This window comes from Podarcis gaigeae (assembly GCF_964106915.1).
Source record: "Podarcis gaigeae genome assembly, chromosome: 14".
Classification (NCBI taxonomy): domain Eukaryota; kingdom Metazoa; phylum Chordata; class Lepidosauria; order Squamata; family Lacertidae; genus Podarcis; species Podarcis gaigeae.
The window spans coordinates 21,005,379-21,024,373 of NC_139690.1; the positions used below are offsets into that span (position 1 = coordinate 21,005,379).

At 46.5% G+C, this 18,995-nt stretch overlaps 1 protein-coding gene and 1 long non-coding RNA gene across 3 annotated transcripts; both read left to right on the plus strand.

Moving 5' to 3' along the window:
• Positions 1 to 1,059: 1,059 nt before the first annotated feature.
• SELENOS (selenoprotein S) lies at positions 1,060 to 14,210 on the plus strand. 2 transcript variants are annotated; one of them, XM_083713301.1, is made up of 6 exons: positions 1,060 to 1,213; positions 5,988 to 6,116; positions 8,308 to 8,414; positions 11,191 to 11,280; positions 11,573 to 11,651; positions 12,330 to 14,210. In XM_083713301.1, the coding sequence occupies exons 1-6, from the start codon at positions 1,141 to 1,143 to the stop codon at positions 12,407 to 12,409; spliced, it is 558 nt and encodes a 185-aa protein (XP_083569427.1). In that variant the 5' UTR covers positions 1,060 to 1,140; the 3' UTR covers positions 12,410 to 14,210. The 2 variants fall into 2 exon arrangements, with proteins under 2 accessions (XP_083569427.1, XP_083569428.1); XM_083713302.1 differs by having other exon boundaries at positions 11,576 to 11,651.
• A 1,092-nt stretch (positions 14,211 to 15,302) lies between these two features.
• LOC310831989 lies at positions 15,303 to 18,424 on the plus strand. The gene is made up of 2 exons (XR_014558093.1): positions 15,303 to 16,146; positions 16,946 to 18,424. It is a non-coding gene; the product is annotated as an uncharacterized lncRNA (long non-coding RNA).
• Positions 18,425 to 18,995: the final 571 nt, after the last annotated feature.

Here is an 18,995-nt window from a genome sequence, read left to right on the forward strand (position 1 = left end):
GCTTCCACTCTACCCTTTCCCCTCCAATATTTTATTCAAGTTGGCCCCTTTGCCCAACATGCTACCCTCCAGGTGCTGAACTACAATTCCCGCGAGCGGCGAGTTAATCATCATGGGAGTTGCGGTTCAAAGCTTTCAGGGGGCGCCAGGTTGCCGAAGGCCAGCCTGGATTGACCCGGCTGCGCCCCTGCTGCTGCTTCGTAGAATTTGGAAGGGTTGAAGGTTTTTTTTTTTAATGAAAAAATACAATCAAGTGCTATTTCAGTTTTATGCAGTAAGTATGTCACAAACATACTTCCCAGTAGTGATGTATGGAAGTGAAAGCTGGACCATAAAGAAGGTTGATCGCCGAAGAATTGATGCTTTTCAATTATGGAGACTCTTGAGAGTCCCATGGACTGCAAGAAGATCAAACATGTCCATTCTTAAGGAAATCAGCCCTGAGTGCTCACTGGAAGGACAGATCCTGAAGCTGAGGCTCCAATACTTTGGCCACCTCATGAGAAGAGAAGACTCCCTGGAAAAGACCCTGATGTTGGGAAAGATGGAGGGCACAAGGAGAGAGGGATGACAGAGGATGAGATGGTTGGACAGTGTTCTCGAAGCTACAAACATGAGTTTGACCAAACTGCGGGAGGCAGTGGAAGACAGGAGTGCCTGGCGTGCTCTGGTCCAGGGGGTCACGAAGAGGTGGACACGACTAAACAACAACAACATGTCACAACCGCCGCAGCCAGAGTTTTTGCAAAGGTTTTGTGCTGCTTTCCGTGCAGGTCTCCTCTGGCGTAAGCCCCGCCCCCTGCCATAGACCTTATTCCCTAGCAAAGCGCGCCGCGCGACGGCTGCCTTCGCTTTCAAAACTTTGCCCCGTCATCTTAACTTTCGCTCCTCCCCCTTCTCCGGATTGGCTGTAGCTCCTCCCTCCTGTCGCCTCCACTTTCCTCGAGGAACACCGTTTTCCCCTCCTGTCTCTTCCTGATTGGCTTAAGCTTCTCCACGCCCTCATTGGCTCGGAACTGGAGTTCCGAGGTGCTGTTTTTTTCATTGGACAGTTAACGAAAGGGGCGTGGTGATTACAGCTAACAGTACCCGGATGTTGTCGCGGAGGAGGGTCAGTTGCAGTTCCGGGTCTGCTGCGAGATGGATTTGGGGGCAGCGCAAGAGGGGAATCCGCCCCTGGAGCGGGAAGGAGTCCAGTTCCTTCAGCAGACAGGTGAGGGAGTCTCTGGAGGGAAAGGGGATTAGCATGTGGCTTTATTGAGGCGGAAGGGCCAGGAAGCGGCCTTTGAAGAGCCTCCATTTTCAGGAATAGCCTATCTTAAAGCTGTCAGGTGCTGTCTGGGGACAAAGTAGAGGGCTCGTCGTTGTTTATCGGTGTTAAATCGCCTGCCTGTCGATCGATCTGTAGAGGAGCAGCTGCGTTTTGTGGCACCTTTTCAAAAGGCAGGTGAATTTATAGGTCTTCTCAACGGCCTAATCTGTAGCTTTCAGTGGTAGAGCCTCTGCTTCGAGTGCAGAAGGTGCCCTCCATCTCCAAAGCAAGCTTGTGAGAGAATTCCTGTCTGAAATCCCAGCGCAGTGAACACAGGTCTGGATGGGCCAACAATGGTCTGACTTTTTGTCAGGCAGCTTCCGAAAGCCTATGTCGTGATAAATACAGTGGTACCTCAGGTTACATACACTTCAGGTTACATACGCTTCAGGTTACAGACTCCACTAACCCAGAAATAGTGCTTCAGGTTAAGAACTTTGCTTCAGGATGAGAACAGAAATTGTGCTCTGGCGGTGCGGCGGCGGCAGGAGGCCCCATTAGGTAAAGTGGTGCTTCAGGTTAAGAACAGTTTCAGGTTAAGAATGGACCTCCGGAACGAATTAAGTTCTTAACCTGAGGTACCAGTGTAAAAACAGGTTTGCTGGCTGGCTTGCTATAGTGTTCTAAGCACTTGGTGGAGGTTTGCAAAGGGTTACAATTGTATAGATATGATACAGGCGGGAAAAGGAATGGAGGAGGAGGAGGAAAGCAAGTGAATGCAGGTACAAGTAGAGCAGGCATTCCCAACCTTCGGCCCTCCAGATGTTTTGGAGTACAATTCCCATCATCCCTGACCACTGGTCCTGTTAGCTAGGGATCCTGGGAGTTGTAGGCCAAAACATCTGGAGGGCCGCAGGTTGGGGATGCCTGAAGTAGAGCAATGCTAATTCCTAATCCCGTATGCGGGGGTGGGGGTGGGTTAGGATGTGGCAGAAGTCTCCATTGCACCTGCTGGAATCATGGGCAAGCAATATGGCAACCTCCAATATGGATGATTCTGCTGTGCTAGCTTGGATGTAACGTTGCAAAAAGCACCAAAGTTGTTGCCACCGCCAGCACCTCCAGATGCAGCAATGCCTCCACCATCTCATTTATCCAAATCCTCACTCAGCCGTGAAGCTCACCTAGGGCCAGACAGTGCCTCTCAGCATAACCTACCTCACAGGGTTGTTGTAGAGTTTAAATGAGGATTGGGAGAACCATGTAAGCCACCTCGATACATGCAGTATCAAGCAACCTGTAGGTTCTTCCGCCTCTGTTTTTTTATTTTTGGTTTTTGTTTAGTTTATATCTTTGGTTAATGGGATTTTGCGTTCCCAGGAAATCTCCCATCCAGGCTCAGACGAGACCTAGACAAAAGTGCCACATCATGTACTGTGTGTCACATGTACTGTGTGTAATATGGCATTGTACCTGTGGCCTACTTTTCAGCTAAGGGTGGCTCTCAAAGTGACATGCAGCAATCTACAAATGGCACCTTACAGTGGCTACGATTTGTTATGTTTATGATTTATTTGCTTTGTTCATATTAAGGGCTGGAGCCAACACTGGGCATGTGGCGTTCTGCTCATGCAGTGGGACTTCCCCTTCCTCTCCTCTCCCTGCATACTTTCAAAATATGCTCCAGACATTCCACCGTCTCTCTGGGGTAGATTTTGGGGTAGGGAGCAGGGGTTACAGAGGAGAGCAGGGGAAAGTTCCCTTGCACAAGTGAAAGTCTGCTGCGCTTGCTTTGTATAGTTGTCTAAAATAATTGACCAGTTTTATTATTTTCCCTGTCTCTCGGATGAGATTTTTGCCTTTAATCTGTTTGATAACTTGCAACTGCATTCAGGTGTTCTAGATCACTCACATGATAAAGGAGAGCAGGCTAAATTACCCCACCTTCTACACGTCAGAGAAAACTTTTGCAAGGGCCTTTTGTACTCCTAAGGGAACGCTGTGCATTTTAGACTCCTGGTTTTCTAGCAAACTAAATGTTTCTTGTGGGGGGAACATGCAGAGCAGGATCCTCACTTCAGAAGCTATCTCTCCAGTTTGTGGATTAGGTGTGTGGAACTAGTATGCTTGTCATCCTCGTTCTAGACTAATTTCTAGCTGCTGTTTTTCTTTCTTCCCACCCCCCTTTTTTGAGTCCCAGTGAGTAGGGAGTTCATGGTTTTGTGTTTTTTTGTGTTTATTAATGTTATGCTATGACACTTTGTAGCCAAGATGGCTGGAATACATTTTTAAAAAGTAGGATAAAAATGTTGAAAGCAAAATAATTTATTTCATTTATGAATTTGCTTCCTATGAACTATTTCAAAGTGACTTCACAATACCGTAAAATTATATTCAAAACTATTGCATATCTAAAAATGGGGTGTATCCAATGTAGCCCTAAGTGAAAGTCACTTAGCGTAGTTGTTCCACTGGTGAAACATTGTTGCACAAAAGAACGCAGGAGTAGATGACTGCTAAATATGTTGCACAATAGCTTGTGCTGTCTGTTCTGCAGCATTAAAAATCACCTGTTCTCTAATACAAGAGTACCTGCACTAGAAGACAATGTTGGCTACAGCTCAGTTAAAACTAGTGCATGTATAAGAGTCTTGACTTATAAGGCTTTTTTGGAAGAGGAAACAGACACAAAAAACTATAGAAATGTCACTTTTCTGATATGTAACAAGAGGAAGCTCCAACAGGTAAGTACCACCACATAATGTGTTGAATAGACCTACTGATAAGATGGTATCTGCAAGTTGCCCTCTCCTGCAGAACGCAGTGATCAGTTGGATATCGAATGTTTGAAGCTATCTTTAAGTTATACAGTCATACCTCGGGATGAATACACTTTGGGTTAGGCAAATTCGGGTTGAGCTCCGCGGCGACCCGGAAGTAACGGAGCGCGTTACTTTCAGGTTTTGCCGCGCGCGCATGTGCAGGCCGTCAAAATAACGTCATGCGCAGAAGCGCCGAAACATGGCACGCGCAGATGCACAGACACGGGTTACGTTCGCTTCGGGATGTGAACGGGGCTCCGGAACAGATCCCATTCGCATCCCGAGGTACCACTGTACTGTGATTCAGTCAATCAGGAATTTATTAAAGTCACCTGTTGTTTAGTCGTTTAGTCGTGTCCGACTCTTCGTGACCCCATGGACCAGAGAACGCCAGGCACCTCTGTCCTCCACTGCCTTCCGCAGTTTGGTCAAACTCATGCTGGTAACCTCGAAAACACTATCCAACCATCTCGTCCTCTGCCGTCCCCTTCTCCTTGTGCCCTCCATCTTTCCCAACATCAGGGTCTTCTCCAGGGAGTCTTCTCTTCTCATGAGGTGGCCAAAGTATTGGAGCCTCAGCTTCACAATCTGTCCTTCCAGTGAGCACTCAGGGTTGATTTCCTTCAGTATGGAGAGGTTTGATCTTCTTGCAGTCCATGGGACTCTCAAGAGTCTCCTCCAGCACCATAATTCAAAAGCATCAATTCTTCGGCGATCAGCCTTCTTTATGGTCCAGCTCTCACTTCCATACATCACTACTGGGAAAACCATAGCTTTAACTATACGAACCTTTGTTGGCAAGGTGATGTCTCTACTTCTCAAGATGCTGTCTAGGCCTGTCATTGCCCTTCTCCCAAGAAGCAGGCGTCTTTTAATTTCGTGGCTGCTGTCACCATCTGCAGTGATCATTGAGCCCAAGAAAGTAAAATCTCTCACTACCTCCATTTCTTCCCCTTCTATTTGCCAGGAGGTGATGGGACCAGTGGCCATGATCTTCGTTTTTTTGATGTTGAGCTTCAGACCATATTTTGCGCTCTCCTCTTTCACCCTCATTAAAAGGTTCTTTAATTCCTCCTCAGTTTCTGCCATCAAGGTTGTGTCATCTGCATATCTGAGGTTGTTGATATTTCTTCCGGCAATCTTAATTCCGGCTAGGGATTCATCCAGCCCAGCCTTTCGCATGATGAATTCTGCATATAAGTTAAATAACCAGGGAGACAAAATACAGCCTTGTCGTACAGTCACCTGAGCAGGAGGCAAACTAGAAATTGCACAATGACACATGAGTGAATGCCTTGGCTGTTTCTGCTCAGGTGTGTGCCACCACCAACCCTCTGAACCAGATCTTGGTGGTGTGCAGGAGGCTACAGGCAGAGCTGCCGACTCCTTTCCACCAACTGTATCTGTTCAAATTTCGAACGGGACACTTTGGGTTTTGGCCAAAATTGCAGCCTCAAATCAGTAATAAAAAATGACCGAAGAGCTGACTTTCTTCTGTGTAACAAAATTATTTGTCCCCTTGAGGAAGATGCTTGGAAACTTCTCTAAAGAAGCTCAAGAAACTGTCTCATGAAAGAATATAGTAGGGGTTAATAATAATTATTATTTAATAACCTGCCCATCTGGCTGGGTTTTTCCAGCCACTCTGGGCAGCTTACAGAATATATAAAACATAATAAAGCATCAAACATTTAAAAAACTTCCCGATACAGGGAAGTTCTCTAACCCCCAGTAACTACAAAGAGTACACAAGAGACTGTGCGCCTCTTGAGTGGTTGCTGGACTTCACTTCCCATCCTTATCCAATGGACATGCTGATGGGGACAGATGAGAGTCCATCAGTATGCATTACGTTGGCTCCTGCTGCCCTTCAGCCAAGCCTAATTATTGTATCTGTTTGTGTTCTCTTCCAGTGGGCTCACTTTTTGCAGACTATGGGTGGTACATCCTCCTCAGCTCCGTTGCGATCTATCTGCTTATACAAAAGCTCTCGCGAAGCTTTCGAGGCAAGAGGCAGCCCCGCTTGGAAGCAGCAGCTGTTGGTTTGTATGGGATTGGGAGAGGATGTGTTGCCCTGCACTGCTTTTGCCATACAGAGTGACTTACACACATGCCATAATACTTCACACAGCTAAATCTGTGTGCACAGCTTATGTGTGACACACACGCAGGCCACAGTTTCTCCTCCATATGATATTCGTGAATGAGCTGGGATATAAGGGCTAAGGTATCCTAGACCCTGAACAGCTTGGGTCCAGGGTGTCTTAAGGACCATTTGAATGAATGACATCCCAGCTCATTCACTAAGATCATCCAGAACAGCACTGTTAGTTGTTCCCATCACAGAGGCCTGATGGACCACAACGAGAAGGCAGGCATCTAGTGTGCCTGTTCTCCCCGACCTAACAGCTGATATGCAGGGTAGCACAGCATCTGTTTTCCTGCGTATTTTCCAGCCTCCAGCCAGCCCCAGAGCTTCAATTCTAGTTGTAGATATTTTTGGATACAGTATTTTTGGTATGGATTGAAGAGAAAGTGGCAGAGAGGGTGTTTTAATGGTGTTTAGAGGGTCTCCCCACTTTATGCAATTTTGCTTATGCTTATGGGGACCCGGAACGTAACCCCGGTGTAAAGTGGAGAGCCACCTGTATCTTCCTGGCACACCTGGGCCTGGGTGGGTGTTTTGCCCCTTCAGCCAGGTGATTCTTTGGAGGGTCCCCAAACCCTCCTTCTGTAGGAAGGGGACCCAGAAGGTTTTCAGAAGTGTGCAGAAGCATTGTCCCCGTTCTCTAGACAGCAGCCGACATCTGGTCTCCCTCCAAGCTTTGTTAACAAAACAAACATCTGAAAGGGCCAGGAGTGACTTTGCAATTAGTGAATTGTAGATTTCAGTTTGACTATTCAGGTGAACCAGTCAAAATAATGCAGAGGGGGTTAACTAATTATTTCTGAATGGTATTGCGGGGAAAGTTAGCTAAGTTGGGATTGGCTTATATTGACACGGTTGGATCAATCCATCAACCTCTGGTGGATGATTTAGAAGGACTGGGTCCAGCATCGCTTTCACTGTGCATTTTGTGCCAGTATCCATACTCAGCAGAGTTAAATCTCAACACAGCTCCTGCCCTGGAATCATCTTTGGGGTTGAAGGTACACACAGTAGGCAGTAAACACTCATGGACGCCATAAAGATTCAGTCAAGTGTAGAGGTTTACTTGACAGGTATAAAAGCATATTGAATCATAGAATCATAGAATCCTAGAGTTGGAAGAGACCACAAGGGCCATCGAGTCCAACCCCCTGCCAAGCAGGAAACACCATCAGAGCACTCCTGACATATGGTTGTCACGCCTCTGCTTAAAGACCTCCAAAGAAGGAGACTCCACCACACTCCTTGGCAGCAAATTCCACTGTCGAACAGCTCTTACTGTCAGGAAGTTCTTCCTAATGTTTAGGCGGAATCTTTTTTCTTGTAGTTTGGAACCATTGTTCCGTGTTCGCTTCTCTGGAGCAGCAGAAAACAACCTTTCTCCCTCCTCTATGTATTTTATATATTTGAACATGGCTATCATATCACCCCTTAACCTCCTCTTCTCCAGGCTAAACATGCCCAGCTCCCTTAGCCGTTCCTCATAAGGCATCGTTTCCAGGCCTTTGACCATTTTGGTTGCCCTCCTCTGGACACGTTCTAGTTTGTCAGTGTCCTTCTTGAACTGTGGTGTCCAGAACTGGACACAGTACTCCAGGTGAGGTCTGACCAGAGCAGAATACAGTGGCACTATTACTTCCCTTGATCTAGATGCTATACTCCTATTGATGCAGCCCATCAATAGGAGTATATACGGTATTTTGGTGGCAAATACCGTATATACAGACATTCACCACTGCCGTGGTCAAGGCATGCTTAGAGCCCAGCAAGAGTCCAAGCCTCTCTGTCGTCTTCTCTCACCGCAAGACGCAAGCAAGAGACACAACAAATTCCACAGAACCAGTGTTATCAGTACTTCCTGTCACACTCTGCATGTCCAAAGAACAGTTCCCACAGAAAACGTCCTTGCACAGACAAAATAATCTCAGCCTTATGCTGCTTCTTGAAACTTCTTCTCTGTTTCTGGAAAAAATGTTTCTCTCACACACAGACAGAGGATATCCAACAGGATGAAAGTAGCTCAAGCCTCTTTGGACTACTTTGTGATCTCAGCTTTTGACAACTCTTTTCTGTGATTGGTTTAGAACCCGATGCTGTGGTGAGACGACAGGAAGCTCTGCTCGCAGCCCGTCTGCGCATGCAAGAAGAGTTGAACGAGCAAGCGGAAAAATTCAAAGAAAAACAGAAGAAGGTAATGCTGTTCGAGCCAGGTAGCCTTGTGTTTGACAGTCAAACCGATGTTTGGTAAAACTATGCTGACTCATGGGCCTGCCAACTCCTTGCATTCCAGGGAAAATAAGCACCCTACCCTGAGTTGGCCTTTTGTGTACTCCTTCCCTCCTGCGGGGGAAAAGAACTGGTGAACCATTTGAGTGCAGTCTCTCGCTGCCCAGCCAAGCTACTTTTGCCTGCCCAAGAATGAGTGATTTGGGTTATGTGGCCATGGCGAGAACTGCATGCAAAGGCAGTGGCACTGATTGCACCTGGCACGGTAGGGCAAATGCCATGGGCCCCAAGAAGTCCACTAGAGTGGACATCAGGTTTTGAAATTTAGGGGTGGGGGAGGAAATAATTGTAAGTGTCTGGTGCTGAAAGGAGAAACTCCAGGCAGGATCCCTGCAGTGGCCACCGTCTCTGTCCCTCTTCCTCTCTGCCCTGGTGCCTCTGGATCCCACCCTTGAATGTATGGATGCTACGTTGGGGGCCAAAGGCATTTGAGGAAAGTAGATGGTGGCTGGTGATGCTTTTCCTTTCAGGGGTAGGGGTGGGGGAAGTTGTGCTGGCCTTGATGAGTGCATCACTCGTGTGTCTGCGGCTGTTTTGAAGAGCCTGTATCTCCAAATCATGCCCCAGAAAGCTTACTGGGCCTGGTGGCAACCATCCTATATAACTCGCTCCCTTTCAAGAGCCCAGCCCTGAAAGGAGTAGCACTGCAGTGAATGGCTGCAGTGGACTCTCCATGCCATTTGTGCCTGCTCCTGCCTGCTCCTACTCTCTACTTATCATTTCTAAGCCTGCTCAAATGAAGGCAGGACAGTCTGGTTTTGCTCGGTACTTTTCCCCTGTAGCTGAGAGAAGGGACACTCTGCCACCAGACAGAGGCTCTTACTGGATTGAGAGTTATCCTTTGAATGCAACAGCAGGGGAGTTCCCTGTGTCTTTAAAAGATGTTGACTGGCGTTTGTTTTACCTTTTTAAGGTGTATCATTTTGTGCACCTTGCATATTAGCTATTCAGCCTGTATCTAGGGTACTTTCTGGAAAACAAGCTCCACTGCCACAAAAGCAAAACACTGCATGGCTTCGTCAAACAACTCTGCACCCTCTTAGGTAGCAGATGTTGCAATTAAGCATTGCCTCTCTAGGACCTGGTTGCAGATTTTTCTGTTTCTGTCTACCTAAACCAGGCTTACACACCTTATGACCCAATCAGCTGTTTGTTGTGGCTTCCCAGGTCCCTTATCATTAAGTCTCAGGCTTGCAGTGGAGAGAGGAGGCTGATCCAAGGTCTGCCATGGCTGGAGAGCTGTGCTTGCTTTATTTAATAAGGTTTATATGCACCATGATCAACTGAAAATAAAACTCTTAAGGACTTTGATAGTATAAAATATTCATAAGAATACAGTGATGCATCAACAGACATTAAAAACAAAGTGACAATATACATTTATAGAAATGTAGATCAAATCAATAGTATTTAAAAAACAAATATACATGATAAGATTTATATTTATTGAGTTGTTGTTGTTTAGTAATTTAGTCGTGTCCGACTCTTCGTGACCCCATGGACCAGAGCACGCCAGGCACTTCTGTCTTCCACTGCCTCCCGCAGTTTGGTCAAACTCATGCTGGTAGCTTTGAGAACACTGCCCAACCATCTCATCCTCTGTCGTCCCCTTCTCCTTGTGCCCTCCATCTTTCCCAACATCAGTTGTCTTTTCCAGGGAGTCTTCTCTTCTCATGAGGTGGCCAAAGTATTGGAGCCTCAGCTTCACTATCTGTCCTTCCAGTGAGCACTCAGGGCTGATTTCCTTAAGAATGGATACATTTGATCTTCTTGCAGTCCATGGGACTCTCAAGAGTCTCCTCCAGCACCATAATTCAAAAGCATCAATTCTTTGGTGATCAGCCTTCTTTATGATCCAGCTTTCACTTCCATACATCACTACTGGGAAAACCATAGCTTTAACCTTTGTTGGCAAGGTGATGTCTCTACTTTTTAAGTTGCTGTCTAGGTTTGTCATTGCTTTTCTCCCAAGAAGCAGGCATCTTTTAATTTCATGGCTGCTGTCACCATCTGCAGTGATCATGGAGCCCAAGAAAGTAAAATCTCTCACTGCCTCCATTTCTTCCCCTTCTATTTGCCAGGAGGTGATGGGACCAGTGGCCATGATCTTCGTTTTTTTGATGTTGAGCTTCAGACCATATTTTGCACTCTCCTCTTTTACCCTCAATAAAAGGTTCTTTAATTCCTCCTCACTTTCTGCCATCAAGGTTGTGTCATCTGCATATCTGAGGTTGTTGATATTTCTTCCGGCAATCTTAATTCCAGCTAGGGATTCATCCAGCCCAGCCTTTTGCATGATGAATTCTGCATATAAGTTAAATAAGCAGGGAGACAATATACAGCCTTGTCGTACTCCTTTCTTTATTTCTCCTACTTTATTGAGTAGGATTGCTTAAATAAAAAAAGGTTGGGGTGTTTTATAGCAGGAATGGAAAACAGTGAAGACACCGGCCTCTTATCAGTAGGCAGGAAGCTCCAGAGATTAGTTACTTTAGCAGCTGCAGAATGAATGTTACTTGGCGCTGATAAAACTGCCAATTCTGCAGATCAAAGCAGTTGAGTTGGCACATGCTAGATGCACGTTCAGTTGGGTGGCTTATCCAAGTTGGTGTAGGTCTGAGCTACATTTTGTTATCAGGCTTTTTAAAATAATCTAAAATAAATCTGTTGTTTCTCCTTAGGCTGAAGAAGAGAAGAGAAGGCAGAAGATAGCCATGTGGGAAAGCATGCAGGAAGGCAAAAGTTATAAGGAGACCCTGAAACAGAATCAGGTTGGTTTGGTCTTTTGGGAAGGGAGGGACAAATATACAGGGGTACCTCGATTTTTGAACGTAATCCGTTCTGGAAGACTGTTCGATTTCCAAAAGGCTCAAATGGTAGTTTGCAAATTCAACAGAGAAAATTGAAAATAAACTCAGCAGAAGCCGTTCAACATTTACTTCCGGGTTTTCAGCGCTCAAAAATCGAAATGTTCGACTTCCAAGACGTTCGAAAACCGAGGTACCACTGCATTCAAAATTGAGAATGAGCTAAAATTGCTGAATCAACTCTTCCTCTATACAGCAGGAACCTGAGCCTGGAGCATCTGCAGCGGCTGCTGCCCCAAAGCCAAAACCCAACAGGAAACCTTTGCGAGGTGCTGGTAAGTTCCAAGTCTGTTTAACAGCAAACAAGGTTTTGGGTCCCACACTTACCGTATTTTTCGCTCCATAAGGCACACCAGACCATAGGGCACACCTAGTTTTTAGGGGGGGGGGAATCAAGAAAAAAAACCCATCCCGCTGGCTGTCTTGGCTTCCTCTTTAGCCGCACGCAACCTCTCCAGCTGGGAGAGGCTGTGCGCGGCTTTGGCAGAAGCCAAGACAGTGAGCTGGATGGATCCCACTCGCTGTCTTGGCTTCGTTTTTAGCCAAGAAAAAAGTGAGTGAAACATAGTTGTGTCATGGATCCCGAATGCCTTGGTACTCTTCTGTTTTGGCTCCCGAACGCCGCAAACCCAAAAGTGAGTGTTCCGGTTTGTGAATGTTCTTTGGAACCTGAACGTCTGACGGGGCTTCTGTGGCTTCCAATTGGCTGCAGGAGCTTCCTGCAGCCAATCAGAAGCTGTGCTTTGGTTTCCGAATGTTTTGGAAGTCAAACGGACTTCCAGAACAGATTCCGTTTGACTTCCGAGGCACCACTGTAATTGGTTTCAAAAGTGAGGTTGGAGCCGAATGTCTGCACCACATTTTCAAGTCAATCAAGAGACTGTGCTGTAACTCCCTTTCTTTTCCTTGAACAGTCATGCTACGGTTTCTCTCTTGCTCCTCTCTTCTCCCAGGTTACAATCCCCTCTCTGGAGAAGGTGGCGGGACTTGCTCGTGGAGACCAGGGCGCCGTGGGCCTTCCTCGGGTGGATGAGGCTAATTCTGCCGGTGCTGTCCATCGACACCGGCAGGCATTAACTTAACTCCACAACTGTGGCTGTCTGTGGGCTGCTTGGCACAGGGACTTTGGGTGGGGGGCTGTTTTTAGCACTGTAAGAGCATCAAACATGTGTGAATTGAAGGGTGGGATTCAGCTACTGAATCCTGTCTGCAGAAGCCTTGAGCAGGCACTTTAGTTTGCAAATTGGGGCATTCCTCCCTCTCTTCCCTCCTTGCGCCCCTTGGAATTGGCTAGGGGGTGGAATCAGGAGAACTGTAGGAACAGCGCATGTGTGGGGGGGGGGGGAGAGATCATTGCATCCGGGAAGCAGAAATGCTTGCGTTGAGTGGAGGGGCGCAACGTTGAATTTCCAAAACATTTTAATGTAGCCAAGCTTGCCCAAAATAAATTGTGAGCGTTGACAAAAAGCGATGCTTGCGGGACGGGGGCGGACAGCTCCTTTCCTTTCCCAGAGGCCTGGTGGCCATGGCTTTGCACTTTAGACTGGATGATGGGCTTTTATTTTGAGACGCCTTTTCTGTGAAATGGCGATGTTGCCCATTCTGCCTTGCAAGAGGGCTTGTGACTTAACCTTCTGCTGAGAGTGGTTTGGACTGCGCTGGAGAAAAGCCTGTTTTAAAGGGCAGCGTGTGCTACCCCCACCCCTCTTCAAAAGTGAGCTTCAGGCATCAAAACTGGAATTTTCTCAAAGTAGCGGAACAAACTGACACTGGGGAAGTGTGCTGGCAGGTCGGTGCAAGTAATGGTTAGGTAGAACAACACTGCTTTGGGTGTTAGGACCCAGGTGGGTTTCCTGCTCACAGTTTCGTAACTGGCTTTTCCATCCAAATCTCCTGCTGGCAAGGTGGTCAGGTAGCATGATTGATGGATTTGTTTTGAGCTTGGCTCTGAGCATCATTGGGGAACCTGTGGCTTTCAAGATGTTACTGCCATACTCCAACCCCCATCAGCCCCCAGCAAAACACCACAAATACAAATCTTAACATACAGTCAAAAACCTCATAAAGGCACGTTAAATTATGAAAATCACATAACTTTTAACGTATGCCAAATTCGAATATATGGTACTTATATAGACCAAGGACAGGAACAAATCACAAATGAAATTAACGAGATGATCTTTTATGGGTCTCTTGCAGTTTAAAAGAGATTCAGGAACAGTTTCCATTCTTATTCCAGTAACAGGGCCGAATACAATTCGAATATCAGTCCTGGGTATTTTTAATAGGATGAGGGTAAAGAATCTATTGTGATCATCTCTGTCAAAGTTGCATACAAAAGCCCCAAGCATGTGTTAATGTTTCTGTTGCTCCATCTCTCCTATGTAAACAAGGAAAGTATTGTGTGAGAAACACATGAAACCAGCCTTCCCAATCCTGATGCACTCCAGGTTTTCTGACTCCAACTCCCATTCAGCCCCAGCCATCACAGCCAATTGTCAGGGCTGATGGGAGTTGTAGTCCAGCAACATCCAGAGGTCCACAGGTCCCCCAGCCCTGCCTTTGGGAGTTTTCAACGTCCACAGTTATGGATGCGATTGACCCTGTACCAAGCAGCCTTGAATGACGCAGTCCTTATAAATGGTGAATGTACCACTAATGGCTGCTGAAACCAGACAGCAAGTGGAGAGTTTTTGCCATTTCCTCTTTTTATGTTCTCAGCTTTGTATGACAAATACATATATACTGTAAATAACATTACAGCAATTTCTATAGCTTTTTTTCTATAAAGAAGTATGTATTCTAGCTTAATAGATGTGTCCCGAGCAAGTAAATTGGTTGTGTGTGGCTTGTTCTGAAGATCTTCCTTCCCCGCCCCTCCCTCCCCGTTCAAAATATTGTTAATTAATAAATATTATTTATATAGTGCTAGCAGCGTACAGGAGTCTTTGCAGAGAAGCATAAGGGAGGGGGAGGAAACAAACCCAGAACAAAGCAGGTCTTGCTAAGAGAGTTTAGCTTGCAATCTAAAAATTTGCTGAAGAGGAGGATATTATCTGCATATGTTTGAAATACTTTGGACTCCTTCTTTGACAAAAGGGAGAAATAAAAGAGGCTTGCAAGCAGTGCAGAAATAAAGACTATCATGTAAATAAAACAATTGGAAACGAAACACGAAGCCAGGGCTGTGGTCCTTGTACATGGGGGAAAGCCAATATGGTGTTCTCTTGATGTTGGGTGGATTACCAACTCCTATCAGCCCTAACCATTGGCCTTGAAAGAGCCAGGGTTGGTGGGTCTTGGAGTCCACAACTTGAGGAGGAAATCACATTGGCTACTCCTGCTGTACACGCTTAACTTGGGAGTAAGCCCCATTGAGTGTTTGCATCAGAGCAGATGCAGGTAGGATTGCCCTGTTAAGTACAGCAGACTAAAACGAGCCATGGGAAGAACTCACGAGAAACTTTCTTCAGCAGCAGTCCCCAAGTCTGCCACAGATGTGATCCTCTCAAAAGCAAGTTACGTTCATCTTGATGGAAATTATTCAGAGAATCAGAGAACTGTGGTGTCGGAAGAGACACCAAGGGTCACCTAGTACAGTGGTGCCTCGCAAGACGAAATTAATTCATTCTGCGAGTCTCTTTGTCTTGCGGTTTTTTCGTCTTGCGAAGCACCCCTATTAGCGGCTTAGCGGATTAGCGCTATTAGCGGCTTAGTGGCTAAGCGGCTATTAGCGGCTTAGCGGCTTAGAAAAAGGGGGGAGTGAAAAAACTCGCAAGACTCACGTTTTCGTCTTGCGAAGCAAGCCCATAGGGAAATTCGTCTTGCGAAGCGCCTCGAAAAACGGAAAACCCTTTCGTCTAGCGAGTTTTTCGTCTTGCGAGGCATTCGTCTTGCGGGGCACCACTGTACCAGCCCTTTGCAATGCAGGAATCGCAAGTAAAGAATCCCTCATCGATTTTTTAAAAAAATTATTTAATCGTTTTTTCAATAATAACAACCACAAAAAACACATGCAACAAAAACCGCAATAACACTAATAATTCAATTTAACATTTCATATTTGAGCACTGATATACCTATGACTACACCTTTTTTACAATATTTCCCCACCTCTCATCCCCCTACTTCCCAACACCGTCTGCCTTATCGCTTAAAGATTCCTTCCAGATTTCTTCATATTTATCCATTCTTAATTTGCATCGGCATTCAATTCATTTGTATGTGGCTAGTCTGCCCATATTGTCAATCTATGTGCTCCATGGAATCTTTTTGAGGCTCTTCCAATCCATCAGAACAAGTTTTTTTGCTTCTAATATAGCACAGTACATCCATTTTTTGAACCCCTCATCAATGGCCACCCAACCTCTGTTTAAAATCTTCCAAAGAAGGAGTGTCTGTCACCTTCCAAGGTCGTCCGTTCTGCTGTCAAACAGCTCTTGCCGACAGAAAGTCCTGCCTAATATTTATTCTGAATCTCCTTCTTTGTAATTTGAATTCCATCATTTTGGGTGCTAACCTCTGGAGCTGCAGAAAGGTGAGTAGAGGATCGCAGCCCTCCTGTGGCTGTGCATGCTAACACACATCTCCGTGGGTGAAAACGGTTGCAAAAGGCTCTTGCTGCTTATCGGAAAACATCTCTCAGGCCGAAGCCTCGACCAAAGCTGCTTCCTGGAAGGCGGATTTAATTAACATGGAAAGATTTTTATCCTGCACTTAACTGCTCTGCAAAGGAGCCTTAATTTATTAAAGTTAGGGCCCAGGTGACATGTTTTTTTAATCTTCAACACCTCCCTTTCCATGGAGGCGCAGATGAGAGCTATAACAAAGGCGGCATTTTTTCATCTCTGCCAAGCTAAGCAGTTGGCTCCTTACCTCTCTCACCCTGACCTAGCCACGTGACGGTCACCTCCAGACTTGATTATTGTAACTCACTCTACATGGGGCTGCCCTTGAGACTGACCCAGAAACTCCAATGGGTGCAGAATGCTGCGGCGAGACTCCTTATGGGGTCCTCGCCGTGGGATCACATTGACCCAGTGCTATACCAGCTGCACTGGCTCCCAGTGGAGTACAGGATCAGGTTGCTGGTTTTAACCTTTAAAGCCCTATACGGCCTAGGAGCCTCATACCTACGGGACTGCCTCTCCTGGTATGTCCCACAGAGGAGCTTACGTTCTTCAAATAAAAGCATTTTGGAGGTCCCGAGCCACAGAGAGGTTAGGCTGGCCTCAAGCAGAGCCAGGGCTTTTTTGGCTGTGGCCCCGATCTGGTGGAACGCTCTGCCGCAAGAGACTAGGGCCCTGCAGGACTTGACATCTTTCCGCAGGGCCTGCAAGACAGAGCTGTTCCACCAAGCCTTTGGCCAAGGCACAGTCTGATCCCCTCCTTTGGCGATCATCGTAGAACTCTGGCCCAGTGGTTGCCATTTGATTTTGAATTGATTTTAGAATACTGATTTTAGAATGCTGTGTTACTTTTATTGCTGTTAGCCGCTCTGAGCCCAGCTTCGGCTGGGGAGGGTGGGATATAAATAAAATATTATTGTTATTATTATTAACACAGGAAGGATTTTTTTTTTGTGGGATCCTTTTTTATGCCAAGTTACATATGCCAACTTTTACTCATGCCATGATCTACAAAAATAAACCAGAGAAAAAGTTTTTGATTTGGTTTAACCCCCAGTTATACCAATGGTGAAAGCACACTGGATGCAAAGTTAGCAGGAGTGTGTACACAGCCCAAATGTACGTACACAGTGCGTATACAGCCGAAATTGAAAAGATTGGGCAAGTCAGCTTAAAGCAGTGGTGGCCAAACCTGAACCTCCAGCTGCTTTGGGACTACAACTCCCATCATCCCTAGCTCACAGGACCAGTGGTCAGGGATTATGGGAATTGTAGTCCCAAAACAGCTGGAAGCCCAAGTTTGGCCATCACTGGCTTAAAGGTTTCAGCTGAGCGCTTGCTTGTCCCTGGGTCAGTGGTTCCTCCCTTGGGTTGTAGTCAAAAATCAAGAATTCACTGGATGGTGCGATCCTGTTAGAATCGCATGGCTGGCAGATGAATAGCGTAAGAGTTGAGAGCTGCACTTCCAGGTCTTCTTTAAAAAGCCTGAATCGAGTGACGTTGTGTGAAATGTTGGCCGAGTGCTGTGCAGCTGGAGGGATATTTCCCCTCAAGACTTTGCGAAAGCAAATCACTCCTGTATTTTGGAATGGGAATGGAAAATCTTAGCAGCGCCCAGAGAGGGATCTAGAAGCTGCACGATGAGTAAGGCAAAGTGGGACAAGCTCTGCGCCAGCTTCAGTAAAGCATAAAGTTACTGCTCACCGCAGCCAAGATGTGGGCTTGCCCTTACTGTAACTGGCTTTATGGGGAGGGCTGCAGCTCAGCGGTGCATCATCTGCTTTGCATGCAGAAGGTCTCGGGTTCAATTCCTGGCAGCTCCCAAGAGGGATGTCCCCTGGAAAGCTGCTGTGTAGATTGTACTGAGCTACATGGATGGCCTCAGGATAAGCCAGGGCATGAGAACCAGCTTCTTGGGGCACCTCTGCATTGGCAGGCTTCAGCTTCACCGCCTAGGACCCTCGTATCTACGGGACCGCCTCTCCCGGTATGCCCCACGGAGAGCCTCAAGGTCTATAAATAGCAACACCCTAGTGGTCCTAGGCCCTAAGGAAGTTAGATTAGCTTCAACCAGAGCCAGGGCCTTTTCAACACTGGCTCCAGCCTGGTGGAACGCTGTGCCTCATGAGACCAGGGCCCTGCGGGATCTGATTTCTTTCCGCAGGGCCTATAAGACAGAGTTGTTCCTCCTGGCCTTTGGCTTGGAGCTAATTTGATTCCCTCCCCCTCTTTCTTTTTCTTTTTCTTTTTCCTTTCTCCTGTGATGAGGCTGCATTTTAATGTTTCAATATTTTTATGTATTTTAATCTTGTTTTTAAGTTGTATTCATTCAACTTGTTTTTATTATTGCTTGTTAGCCGCCCTGAGCCCGGCCTTGGCTGGGGAGGGCGGGGTATAAATAAAAATTATTATTATTATTATTATTATTCAGTTGACAAGTTCACTTGCCAAGCCCAAGCACCAATCCAGCACCTGCACAGCCTCACTCAGACAACAGAGAGAAATAGCCCCCAAAAAGCACCATCAGTGCGCAAGGTGGGGGGGAGGTAACAGCAGGCTTGCGGGGAGGGGGGAAGCCAAGTTTTGCAGAAGTACATGTGTGTTTTTTCTTTTGGGTGGGGTCGTGGTGGAGGTGATCCAAAGCAGCCCAATGAAGACACAGCAGAGTGGAAGTAGAGTGCTGACCGTGGAAGGTGGAAGTCTGGTGTGTGTGTGTGTGTGTGTGTGTGTAGAATTGAACGGAATGGAACATCCTGAAAGAGGGTATGGCTCACGGGCTGACCAGATGCGTTCCACACTGCAACATTTTGTTAAACTTGCCACTTCTTGTTCTGCATTTGGATTATGTATCTGGGATTCCTGAGGATTCAATTGGGGGGGGGGTAGGGAATATGGCTTTCCATGCCTCTCTACTTCCCCTGGACCTCTGCCCATGCCACACCCCTCACTAGCCCTGCTTCACACGCCCATAGAATTTCATAGAATTGTAGA

What these genes read in the sequence shown, in the direction of transcription:
- SELENOS (XM_083713301.1), top strand. Translation starts at nt 1,141, where the DNA reads ATGGATTTGGGGGCAGCGCAAGAGGGGAATCCGCCCCTGGAGCGGGAA. An exon ending in TCAAAGAAAAACAGAAGAAG is followed by an intron (nt 8,415 to 11,190) that starts GTAATGCTGTTC and finishes GTTTCTCCTTAG; the next exon opens with GCTGAAGAAGAGAAGAGAAG. An exon ending in AGACCCTGAAACAGAATCAG is followed by an intron (nt 11,281 to 11,572) that starts GTTGGTTTGGTC and finishes TCCTCTATACAG; the next exon opens with CAGGAACCTGAGCCTGGAGC.